Source organism: Falco naumanni, chromosome 5 (assembly GCF_017639655.2).
Source record: "Falco naumanni isolate bFalNau1 chromosome 5, bFalNau1.pat, whole genome shotgun sequence".
Classification (NCBI taxonomy): domain Eukaryota; kingdom Metazoa; phylum Chordata; class Aves; order Falconiformes; family Falconidae; genus Falco; species Falco naumanni.
In genome coordinates this window covers 90,877,379-90,890,148 of record NC_054058.1, presented here as the reverse complement: position 1 = coordinate 90,890,148, position 12,770 = coordinate 90,877,379, and the positions used below count along the sequence as shown (strand labels likewise).

Genomic DNA, 12,770 nt, shown 5'->3' with positions numbered 1-12,770 from the left:
GTGAGCTGTACTGCAAACGAAGGTGGGTGCTTCTGGGTCCCCCTGTGCAAGAGGAGTCTTCACTCTATTCAGCAGGGAAGGCAAAACCAGTGTGCTCCAACAGGCAAAGTAAAGGTCGTCTTGCAGCAACCCTTTCCTTTTCTTGTGTCCCCTAGCTAATTTGTCCAAGGTGGTGAAAGAGCTTAAAAGAATAGGGTAAAGGACAAGTGATTTTTAGTAAGCTGATGAAGCGCTCCTTTTGCTGTTGCTGGATGGCTATGTGCATCTCCTTGTGGGAGCAATGGCTCTGCCAGCACAGGTTAGTCTCCCATGCAGTGACAGAGCAAAGGTCTGCAGAAGCGGGAGACGAATTTATTTAGGCAGCGACAACATGTGTCTCTTAGCGTAGGCAGAGTGAGCAGCGAAGTGCTACAAATGAATAGACTCCAGCAGAAATGTAGGCAAGAGAGATCTAATCTGGTCTTCAGCTAGCTTGGTCAGGCAAGGGAGAGAAAGGCTGTGGATGTTGTCTGCCTAGACTTAAGTACAGCCTTTGACACCATCTCCCACAGCGTTCTCCTGGAGAAACTGGCAGCTCACGGCCCGGGTGGGTGTGCTGTGCCCTGGGCTAAAAGCTGGCTGGCCGGCCGGGCCCGGCGGGTGGTGGTGAGCGGAGTCACATCCCGCTGGCGGCCGGTCACAGGGGGTGTCCCCAGGGCTCCGTGCTGGGGCCAGCCCTGTTTCATGCCTTTATCAATGACCTGGGCGAGGGCACCGAGCGCACCCTCGGCCAGTTTGCAGGTGACACCAAGCTGGGGGCAGTGCTGATCTGCTGGGGGGCAGGAGGCTCTGCAGAGGGGGCTGGGCAGGCCGGGCCGATGGGCCGAGGCCACTTGTAGGAGGTTCAACAGGGCTCAGTGCCGGGTCCTGCCCCTGGGTCACACCAGCCCCACGCAGCGCGACAGGCTGGGGCAGGGGGCTGGGAACTGCCTGGGGGGAAAGGGCCTGGGGGGGCTGGGTGACAGCCCTGGGCAGGAGCCAGCAGGGTGCCCGGGGGGGCAGGGCGGCCAACGGCATCCTGGCTTGTGTCAGGGACAGTGTGGCCAGCAGGACCAGGGCGGTGATCGTCCCCCTGCACTGGGCACTGGTGAGGCCGCACCTCGAACACGGGGTTCAGTTTTGGGCCCCTCAGTGCAAGACAGACATTGAGGTGGGGGAGCGTGTCCAGAGAAGGGCAACGGAGCTGGTGAAGGGTCTGGGGCACAAGCCCTGTGAGGAGCAGCTGAGGGAGCTGGGGGTGTTTAGCCGGTAGAGAAGGAGGTTCAGGGGGGACCTTATCACTCAATCTCTGTAACTCCCTGACAGGGGCTGTAGGCAGGGGGGGTCGGTCCTTCTCCCAAGGAACAAGTGATAGAACAAGAAGAAATGGCCTCAGGTTGCTGCAGGGGAGGTTCAGGTTGGATATTAGGAAACATTGCTTCCCTGAAAGGGTGGTCAGGCACTGGAACAGGCTGCCCAGGGACGTGGTTGAGTCACCGTCCCGGCAGGTATTTGAAAGACAGGTAGGTGTGGCACTGAGGGCATTGGGTTAGTGTTGGACTTGGCAGTGCTAGGGTAATGGTTGGACTTAATCTTAAAGGTCTTTTCCAACCTAAGAGATTCTAAGTTATAATTAACTTGTTCCTTGGTGGCTTGGAGTCCAGTCAGGCTGATATAAGATTTTCTATAGTAGGATGATCTGACCTGTGTGGAAGTCTGTGGGGTAGTATGAACAGGGCTCAGAACAGTCTGCTGTTAGAATCCAGGTTACCCTTGTAAAGGATATTGATTTTTTTGGTTTATCTTTTTGGCTATACTAAAGAGTTCAGATATAATCTTTGTCTTGAATAACACTTCAGGTTTTGGAAATGCATTCCTTAACTAATTGTATAGTTACATTGATGTGTTTCATTTTTCTTAATATGGATAATCTTTTTTGTCATTACATGTCTTGAATATTCCTATTAGTTTTCTAATTTGGTTGTTTGTCATTTACAAGTGATTTAAGCACTGCCAGCTGATTCTAACAGTTGTGGTTTTTCTCTGCTTCTACTTAGAGAGAGGTGCCAAACCTGTTACTAATTTTGTGAAGAATCTTTCTGCCTTATCAGACTGGTATTCTATCTACACTTCTGCTATTGCCTTTATTGTAAGTTATCCTTTTCCTCCAGGAGTAGTAATAATTTTAAAATGTGTTATTTACTAAAATTCTTTGAAACTGCGATAGCTGAATATGGGTTGTGCTACAGTTTAAGTCCAATCAAATAGTGTAATTTCATTTAACGCAAAGTGCCAGCAGTTGTCACTTCAGTCACATTTCAAAGCCACTTATATTGTGTATTCTGGGTTTATTGTAGCATAATTTTGTAACTTTTAAAATAACTTAGAACGATCTGGGCATTGTCCTCTCATTTCTTGTTTCCTGTCTCCCAGTGCCGGTGCCCTGTTGTCTATCCCTTCTCCTAACGTACAGATTTTTCTCTCACCGCTGCAGACAAACCCATTCTTCAGATAAAAGCTGAAAGAATGAACTTCAGCTGTTGGTCAGAAAGCTCTGGGACCTCGGATCTGGAGCATTGCTTCATTTTAGGGTTATCAGTGAAAACCCTAATGTCTCTTGGCAGGGAGGCTGTGGTCTGTGCTTTGAGAAGCTGGGAAGGGAACAGAATACTTTTTGAAGCACTTTGTGTTTGTACTTCTTAGGTAAAATAAAACCTGCTTTCCTGCCATCTTTTTAAGCTTGGTAAAAATTTGGGATTTAATTGACCTGAAATAATAGAGCAAGAGTTTATCCTGTGGCCCTGTGTAAGACTAACTGTTACAACTCTGCTACCATGCCATTACTTCAGCTGCCATAGGGGAGGTTAGGCCATATCATGGTCATGTAGCAGATTCACAGACTTTAGGGTTTGCTTTTCTTCCCCTCCTACCCCTTCATGTGTTGGAAATACTCCACGCTCTCTGAAGCAGCTGAGAACTAGTTAAGTGTCTTCTGAATATTTGGTTGTCTTAGTTTCAACTTTACATTCATGAATGCAGAGCTGTTTTCAGTCATGAGGTGGCTAAAATATATTAATTTTTGTGATCTGAATTACATGATTCTGAACCTAATGGTACAGTGGGAAATGGTGTTTCATGCAACTCACTGTACTCCAGTTTGTAATCCACATCTCTCTCTCTTTTCTTTTTTTTTTCTTCTTAATCTGCAGATTTACATGAATGCTGTATGGCATGGCTGGGCCATTCCTATGTTCTTATTTTTAGCAATTCTGAGGTTGTCCCTAAATTACCTCATAGCCAGGTACTTACTTAAATACTAGATTATTCTTTTGTAATGCTTTACTTGAAAGATATTTTATTATTCTTGTGTTGAGTTGTAAACTTACCTTTTCTAACATTGTGAGTTAAGTCTAACAAAGTGAAATTCAGAATCTTAATATCCTTAATTTCATTCCTCAATTTCCATAATTTTTCACTATTCTAAGGATTTATCTTTCTATCCTGTGACTTCGGTCATTGTAAAGGATGCTGCATGCTCTCAGACAAAATCCATCAGCATGCAAAAATTCTGCAGCATTCAGAGAACATCACCTTAAATATTGAAGCCTGCTGCTTTTCCCTGGAGATAATTTTTACCTAGGCCTAAAATTGCAATTTTGTATTTTTCAGTAGCTCTTGTCATACTTTATTCAGTATATTCCATTTTTAAATTCAGTCTTTATTAAAAATTAAGACTTTTTTTGAAATGTACTTAAGTACGGTTTCTGTACTGAGAGGATCTTTTTAAAATGCTGTTTTAGACTGATGATGTTTTCCCCCTTAAAATGGTGGAAAGGACCTTAATGTGCATATTTTAAAATATTTTTTCTGATTTCTGAATTGATACTTACTGTTCTGACACTCTGTTCTCTGAAAATTGCTGGTGGCAGATAGGCTCCTGAATAAGTTGATGTGATTTTGTTCGCATGAAAAGCCAAGAAAAAATGTTCCCAACTATTAACTCTGTGCACAGAGTTCACTTCTGTTGTAAAACCCACAAGCAGTGATTCTGTGTAGTATCTAACTATTTACATTGTGTGATTTTTAAAATGTATATACCTTTAAAGCTGTCTATGGCTGTCTAGTTCTGCTTTTGTTATGTTGTGGGTTGTTAATTTTGAGATTATTTTTTTTTTCTTTAAGCTATAAAAGTTTATTGCGGAAAACTTCTTTTTTACCTCTTAAAAATAATCCGTGTTGGCAGGTGGAGAAGTAGTACTTGCTCTCTTTAACTATTTCTTAACTTCTAGGGGTTGGAGAATACAGTGGAGCATTGTGCCTGAAGTTTCTGAACCCATGGTAGGTCTTACATTGGCTTGGCCTGTACATTTACATTAAAAGTTGCACCTTTAAAACTTCCTCTGCATTGATGTGGGTAATTGTGAAAGGAAGGAGGTGCAAATAGAGACACTACAGGTTTTTTCTTTCCCTTGCCATTTAAACATATTCACTAAAGTACTCTTAGGTTTGAGTGTTTAACCCTAAAATACTCCAAACTTGAATCGTATTTCTGAAATCAATGCTAATGTGCCAGCTTGGGAAAAGTTAGATCCTGTGGAATCTTCAGGAAGCCTTGCATTCTGTTTCCTTTATAACATTTTGAAATTAATGTTTGCGTACTCAGCTTTAAGCAGGAAGAATTTTAAATGCTAATGTAAGATAGAGCTCTTTGAATTTCAAACCTTTCAGTAAGGCTTAGTGAGGCCTTGCTTGCAGGATTGTTTTGGTACTCTTCAGGGGCCAATAATCTATTTAAACAAATACATTTAAAAGTTCTAGATGTAAAACTTCTAATAAAAATGACATTTCTGTGCTAGACCAGAAATAGATCAGTTTAATCATAGAATTACTTAGGCTGCAAAAGTCCTTTAGGCCCAACCGTTAACCAAACACTGCCAAGTCCATCACTAAACCACGTCTACCCGTCTTTCAAATACCTGCCGGGACGGTGACTCAACCACGTCCCCGGGCAGCCTGTTCCAGTGCCTGACAGCCCTTTCAGGGAAGCAATGTTTCCTAATATCCAACCTAAACCTCCCTTGGAGCAACCTGAGGCCATTTCTTCTTGTTCTATCACTTGTTCCTTGGGAGAAGAGACTGACACCCACATCGCTACGACATTCGATCAGGGAGTTGCAGGGAGCAGTGAGGTCCCCCCTGAGCCTCCTCCTCTCCAGGCTGAACCACCCCAGCTCCCTCAGCTGCTCCTCACAGGGCTTGTGCCCCAGACCCTTCACCAGCTCCGTTGCCCATCTCTGGACACGCTCCCCCACCTCAATGTCTGTCTTGCACTGAGGGGCCCAAAACTGAACCCCGTGTTCGAGGTGCGGCCTCACCAGTGCCCAGTACCGGGGGACGATCACCGCCCTGGTCCTGCTGGCCACACTGTCCCTGACACAAGCCAGGATGCCGTTGGCCGCCCTGCCCCCCGGGCACCCTGCTGGCTCCTGCCCAGGGCTGTCACCCAGCCCCCCCAGGCCCTTTCCCCCCAGGCAGTTCCCAGCCCCCTGCCCCAGCCTGTCGCGCTGCGTGGGGCTGGTGTGACCCAGGGGCAGGACCCGGCGCTGAGCCCTGTTGAACCTCCTACAAGTGGCCTCGGCCCATCGGCCCGGCCTGCCCAGCCCCCTCTGCAGAGCCTCCTGCCCCCCAGCAGATCAGCACTGCCCCCAGCTCGGTGTCACCTGCAAACTGGCCGAGGGTGCGCTCGGTGCCCTCGCCCAGGTCATTGATAAAGGCATGAAACGGGGCTGGCCCCAGCACGGAGCCCTGGGGACACCCCCTGTGACCGGCCGCCAGCGGGATGTGACTCCGCTCACCACCACCCGCCGGGCCCGGCCGGCCAGCCAGCTTTTAGCCCAGGGCACAGCACACCCACCCGGGCCGTGAGCTGCCAGTTTCTCCAGGAGAACGCTGTGGGAGATGGTGTCAAAGGCTGTACTTAAGTCTAGGTAGACAACATCCACAGCCTTTCCCTTGTCCACTTGGCAGGTCATCTTTTCGTGGAAGGAGATCAGGTTTGTCACGCAGAACCTGCCTTTCCCAAAGCCATACTTTCGTAAAGGCCTGACCACCCAGTTGTCCTGCACGTGGTGTGTGATGGCACTCAGGATGATCAGCTCCGTAACCTTCCCTGGCACTGAGGTCTGACTGACAGCCATTGCAACTTTGCTTTCTTGAAAGATTTACTGTGTCTTTCACAGCCTTATATTAATATGTTTGCATATACTGTGGAGGAAAAGCATTGAAAACTAAAGATATCTAGCAATGAAAGACATAAACAGTGTATCTGAAACAAGGGAGGAACTTGGTAAATTTAGAGACTGTTTAAAGTGGAAGAGCACTGTTGCCAAGAATGTTGAGGGTCATTTTATCATGAGGAATTTTGGAAAATACCTCGTTCAGCTGAACTGAAAAGTAATGCATTGTCTCATTCTTGCCCTAGGAACCCCCAAAAGAGGACCTGACCGTGTCTGAGAAGTTTCAGCTTGTTCTTGACGTGGCTCAGAAGGCGCAGGTACTGTGCTGCTCTCAGACCTCTCCAGCTGCTTCCTTACAAACAAGGGGGTTCATAGTCCAAGTACTCAAAGGATGTTGTTAGGCAGCACGTGATAACAGACACTCAAAGCAATACTTCCCTTGCATAGGGATCTTTTCCTACGAGCAATAGAGATCCCAGTAAGATTCCTGGAGCTTCTGAAATGGCACAATGCTTCAGAGAACTGGTTGAGGTTCTCTAGTCATGGCTCTGAGCGAGGTCTGGAGGGGAACAGAAGCAGGTTCTGACAGTTTTTCCCCTAATATGTACACACCAACTTTTGATAATATAGATCAGGTTGCAAATCTTACCACCAGTGTGGATCTATATCCCAAATCTCCTAGTCACAAAACTGGTGTAGGAGACCCTATTCCTTCAAGATTTCACTGAAGGCTACTGTCTATCTGTGTTAATGCAAGAGTTTGTACAGCATCTCTGAACTAGCCTGTTTTAAACACCACCACTACCACCCCTAAGACCTGAAATCTGCTGCTGGTGTGGGAGAGGGTGAAGGAAGGTTTTCTGCCAGCGCCATCCGTTTGATGAGCTCCCCTAGCATCTGAGTGACTCCACCATGCAGTTGAACTGCAGCCTTGTCCCACGTGTAACAACGTGCTGCTGCTACTGCAAGTAGCTTAGCTTTCTCTTGCCGACTGTGTATGTCTGTCTCCTTCCTTCTGCTGGTGGCGGTGCATGTGTTTCTCTGAATACCTTTGGAAATGTATTGGGAGGATGAAATTTACAGGTGTTCTGACAGCAAGGATTGGTCAGAGATGATGGCTGAATAACCCTCTTGGTTCTGAACAGGCATCGGTTTGCATCAACAGTTGTTGGAATTATGTGGAATCTAGTACCTCCAAGGCTGTATTACAAAAACCTGGTAGTGGTGTGTTTCCAAAGAAGGTAGCAGTCCAACATTTGGTGAACTCAGTAACCACTTTCTGAAATTTCAGTGCTCAAATGCGTGAAGAAACTTCCCATTTTGTTACCTACTGACAGAAGCTTTTAACTCTTCAAATATTTGCAGTGATGTAAACACTTTCCAGTCATGACGGTGGGGTCAAATAGCTGCTTCATTTCTAACAGTCAGTCATGAGTTACAGAACAGGTGTTAAATGAGATGGAAGTCATCAAGAATTGCTGTTCTGTTCTGTATTTGCTCAGTTGTGAGGTATATAAATGGCTAAAAATGAGTTTAAAAAAAATGACTTCTGGGAGTTGCTTGTTACCAACAGAGTAAGATAACTGTTGGTTTCTGTTACATGGGCAAAAAAAACCAAAATAATGCAGGACTTGGTTTTAATTCTCTTTGCTTTTTATGCAGAATCTTTTTGGCAAGATGGCAGACATACTGGAAAAAATTAAGAAGTAAGTTATCTGATGAGTCTTTTTTTCCTCTTAAACCAAGATTTGACCAATGTCCAGAACACTAGTAATAAAATTTTGTTTCTTTTTTGTTTTCAGCTTGTTCATGTGGGTCCAGCCAGAAATAACACAGAAGCTCTACATTACTCTTTGGGCAGCTTTTATTGCATCCTGCTTTTTGCCCTACAGGATTATTGGGCTTGCAATGGGTAAACACAATAAATAATTGACCTGTTACAGTCTAGACTTACTGCATTGAAACTTAACATGATCTTTTGAGGGAGCATTTTAGAGTTTAAGAAAGAAAAATCTGCATTAATAAATAATGCAGTGTTTAAAAGTATTTCATTTTGCTTGTCATTTTTTATCATAAGCATTTCAAAAACCATCTCTGGATACATAATATGATAGAATAAGCCTGGATAATGCATTCACTTCTTGAAGAGGGGAAATTGATGATGAGCTGTTAGTGGAGCTCTTCAGACTGCCAGCTATAGGGCTTCCAGGAAGTCCTGTATTTGGGGTTTTTTTCTGCTCATGCATCCTTGCAGTGTATATGGGACCACATAGAAGGCACGAAGATGACCCGACTGTAAAAAAATGAAAGAGTTAATGGGAGTACTTGTAGAACTTGGAGGATAGGCTGGATAAAATGAACAGATTACTGTGGGTGAAGTTATAGATACTTAAAGTCTCAACTGGGAATTGGGAGAACAGGGCTCTCACTACAGCATGAGACACTTTTTTTTTTTTTTTTTTTTTTTACCCCAAAGGTATGAAGCCATGTCCTGTGAACCAAGAATTCATTTATTTTTTTCATTAAAGTAATGATATAATCATATCAGTATTACTCTTAGTGGCACCAGATTTCAAATTGGGTTAGCTTGAACATAAATGTAGTTTGCTTGACATGGCAATTTAATTAGATGTGTGAGGAGTTATTTTTTTACTCTGACTCTTAGGAGATGTGAATGGCATTCAGTCAAGTTTTGAGAGTATTTCAACCCCTTTTTAATCTGGCAGAATGCAAGGAAATTATTTGTATGAGATAAGAGGACATACTGGACTGGAAGACAGAGTTTAATGTAGTACATGAGAGCCCTCTGTTGCCATTTAGATTCATGCAAGGAGCTGCAGAGTTGAATGCTCAGGCATTTGTTTTCTGTTTCAGAAGTGTAGATCATGTTTTCAGAATGCTTCTGCTAAAAAGGAATGTATGTTTGAATTATTTTAATGTTCTGCATAAACACGAGTGGTTTGAAAGAACTGGGGTTGGGGAACAAGGAATCTGGACAGGGGAGGAAAAGAAAAATAATTTTCTGTCTTTGGAAGAAGAATCAGAATATTAAAACCGAGAGAATAGTTTAGCACTATGACTGAAGATACAGAATTAGAAGAATTAGATTTCATTCATGAACTTGTTAAAACATGATCAAAAAATTGATGTTCTTAATGCCCCTTCAATGTGCATACTGAAGTGACCTTTTTTCAGGACTCTATGCTGGAATCAAGTTTTTCCTTATTGATTTTATCTTCAAACGATGCCCCAGACTAAGAGCCAAGTATGATACTCCTTATATCATCTGGACAAGTCTCCCGACAGATCCTCAGCTCAAAGAAAGATCTAATGCTACAGTGTCTAGACGGGTAAGGGTAATAAATCTTTTTGTCTCTCTGTTCCCAGCATCTGACAATCAGATCCCTTTCTCCCTTTCCCTTTTCCCCAGTGACTAGAGCACATTAAAGGGAAGGTTAATTAAATCCTAACAGTCAGTGTTAGTTCTACTTTTTTTATTATTTTCAAGATCTACGGAGTTTTTTATATGGATTCTGTTTCTTGTATGAAAGGAGTCTATTACCAAAGTGTGTATATAAATATATATATGGGAAATCATATCAAGCTAAACACACAAAAATAACACCATCCATACTCGTATCAATTTCAGTAACATACATTCTGTGTGATTTTATTGTCAAAGTTTAGTCTTTGTATTCCCCTTCTCTGTTCTCAGACATTCTTTTACAGTGAAAATTCAGAATCTTGTGTAAATTGAAAAAAAAAGTTGCTTATAAAAGCTAAATTAAAAAAGGCTTGAATATAATATGCAGCTTACTAATGGGATAAGCATTAACAGAGGTAATAAAGTAGTTTACAGATTTAGGCATTATGTCTTACGGTTATTTGTATTAGGTGACCTTTTAGCATAGTAGTGATAAGTGACTTTCCACCGTGTTGGTCCTCCAACAGTAGATTTTTCTTCTGTTAAAATCTTGTAGTTAAGTCTTTGTGTTGTGTTTTGTGCATCTTTGCAAATTGTTTTGGGGTTTGGCATAACGGAAAAGAAAGTCATGCTTTTCCATATCCCTGAATTTGTCAATGCTTAGTAGTTTAAAAATAAAAGGAGTTGTAATAAAACTTCAGTCTAATCCCATATTAGCATTTACTTAATGCCTTTTATCACAATATCTGATTGCATTCATGGAGTATCTGAGTACTGTCATAAGCTCCCTGACTAAAATGTGCAGCACTTAGCAGTAATTCAGCCTGAGTACCCAGCTGGAGAGCAAAGGGGATAAACACATGAACCCTTGGTTGCTAACCTATGAAGCAGTATGGTGTTCTGGGGGTGATGGAGCACTTGGTGGTGAAGTAGCTGTAGCATAAGCTGAGTATTTCAGAAGGAAGTAGTAGAGAAGGCAGGCCCTGAAGAAATTGATTCTTTTGCTCTTATTTTCCAAGGGGCAAGAGGTGAATGAGTGCCTGGACAGAGCCATCCATAGCCTGTATTTCTCTTGCTTGCAGAAGATGGGCTTAGAAGTTTCTGTGCCTCTCGAGTTTACAGGCTGTCTTTCACACTGTGGTGGCTGTGGCAGCTTCTCGCTGGGTCTCTCCAATCTGCCTTAGAGATGAAAAGGCTCTGAATTGCTGAACTTAAATCAATAAACTTAGAGAGTAATTATCCCTTCTGATTTTCCTGTATGGCTTGAAGCAGACACAGTAGTTTTAATACTGCTGTGTCTGACTTGGGCTTGGCTTGTCCACCTGGAAAGGACGTGCAGGGCTGCATTCTCCGCTTCCAGATGTCTTTGAAAACATTAACTTGGTCTCAATAATTTTAGGCAAACTTCCTTACCCCTTGCCACACTTCTGGGAACCTCACAGTATAAAAAATAGATTTTTGTACAAAAAGGTATAATGTAAATAGGATTTTCATTTTTTTTTCATGCAAGATGCAGAGCCTAAAAGCATATAATGCCAGCATATGTGCATTTGCTTTGGCTTCTCATTAAACAGCTTATCAGACACCACAAACCTCGACACGATGCAGTATTCATTGCCTATACCACCACTCTGACCCTGTGTCGTTAGAGAACAGTCCTGACAACAGTGTCTGATGGGTAACGGTGGTGTGTCAAAAGGTGATGATGGATCAAGTGAAAAGGAATACCTCCAGGTATTCCTACCTCCAGACCATTGGTGACATTTTTAGACAGTCAGGACCCTTGCAGCATTACAAATCCAATCACTTCCAGTTAGATTTAAGGCTTATCAAAATTGGGCACAATGCTTTTCTTCTAGTAATCGACCATAGGTTGTCTCAAGCCTGGGTGGATATGGATAAATTAGCTGCTTCTTTTAAGGGTAGAGGAAACGTTTGCCTGTGTTAGGAAGGACTAAAAGTAAGGGCAGGACTCGCCCACATCTTCAGCCACCAAGTGGGATGTGGTACTGAAGTTTAAACACCTTTCTTAATTTCTTTATGTACAGGTAGGTAGGAAGCAGCGTAGCAGAGAGCAGGAATAATCCTCATTCCAGCGCATAAAACATTAGACCTCTTACCCTGACCTTTTTTATGTTTTGGGCCGTGGAGTTTTGCCTAGTTACGTGCATATGGAGCCAAATAACTTGTCCAAGAAAGCCTTCAAAAATTCATCTGGTCTTTACTTGCACACAAACTGTTGGAGAAGCAATAATTTGCCTTGATTCCAGGGGCTCAGTCATTGCTAAGGACATGGCAGAAGGGCAGCAACTGGAGCAATAGTACAGTTATCATCAACCATTTGCTTTCCGTGTCAACTTTCTTTATTCTTTTCTCCCAAGGCATCGTTGTATTACAGTTACCCTAAAAGCTGGATGGTAAATACCCTCTGCTGTGCCTGTTTTGTCAGTCTGGTTTCTAGTCAGCAAATGCAGCACGTATTTTTTTTGTTTGCTTTGGATTTCTTTTGTTAGCACTAAACCCTGCGAAGTGTTGAGTGCTGCCAACTTATGTGCAAAAAAAAAGCAGCAGAGGCTGGCTGGCCTCTGAGAGTATCAGGCCTTTACAGAAGAAGGGCTTAGTCCTGAGCTTGCATGTTGTCAGCTTGCCAGTTGTTTAACTGCATGTGTATGGTAGGGCTAAGAACAGAGCTGTTAATGCTTCGATGACAAAAGCCAGCCTTTGGAACCGTGTGGTGCCTCACCAAGGCAAAAAAGCAAATGTAGGCATGCTTTCCGAAAGAAATTTCCTGCCATCCTTCCAGAAGCAAGGCTTGTTTGCTAGGGCAGTCTCCAGTGGTTCAGGTGCTCTGTTTGAAAGTAGACTTTACTCAAGTACTTCAGTTTTGAGAACTCCGTGCTACCTTTTTTATCCCCCAAAAGGATGCTGACAGCCATTCCAATTTTATTTCATGTGTCAACACTCTCAACATTCAGTGCAACTTCAAAGCAAAGGAAAGATCAATGGCTCTAATGCAACCTGAATAAATTGGTGTGCTCTAACCACTGATAACTCTTCTTTTTTTAATTGCATTCATTGTGTGTAGTCTCTTG

At 43.3% G+C, this 12,770-nt stretch overlaps 1 protein-coding gene across 2 annotated transcripts in view; it reads left to right on the top strand.

Moving 5' to 3' along the window:
* GRAMD4 (GRAM domain containing 4) overlaps positions 1–12,770 on the top strand; it is an 85,032-nt gene that overhangs the window by 62,883 nt on the left and 9,379 nt on the right. For both annotated transcript variants that reach the window (XM_040595931.1, XM_040595932.1), the window contains exons 8-14: positions 2,076–2,167; positions 3,228–3,319; positions 4,308–4,356; positions 6,500–6,571; positions 7,917–7,960; positions 8,057–8,166; positions 9,450–9,604. In XM_040595931.1, the coding sequence (XP_040451865.1) occupies positions 2,076–2,167; positions 3,228–3,319; positions 4,308–4,356; positions 6,500–6,571; positions 7,917–7,960; positions 8,057–8,166; positions 9,450–9,604 (614 nt within the window). The remainder of the gene's footprint in view (positions 1–2,075; positions 2,168–3,227; positions 3,320–4,307; positions 4,357–6,499; positions 6,572–7,916; positions 7,961–8,056; positions 8,167–9,449; positions 9,605–12,770) is intronic.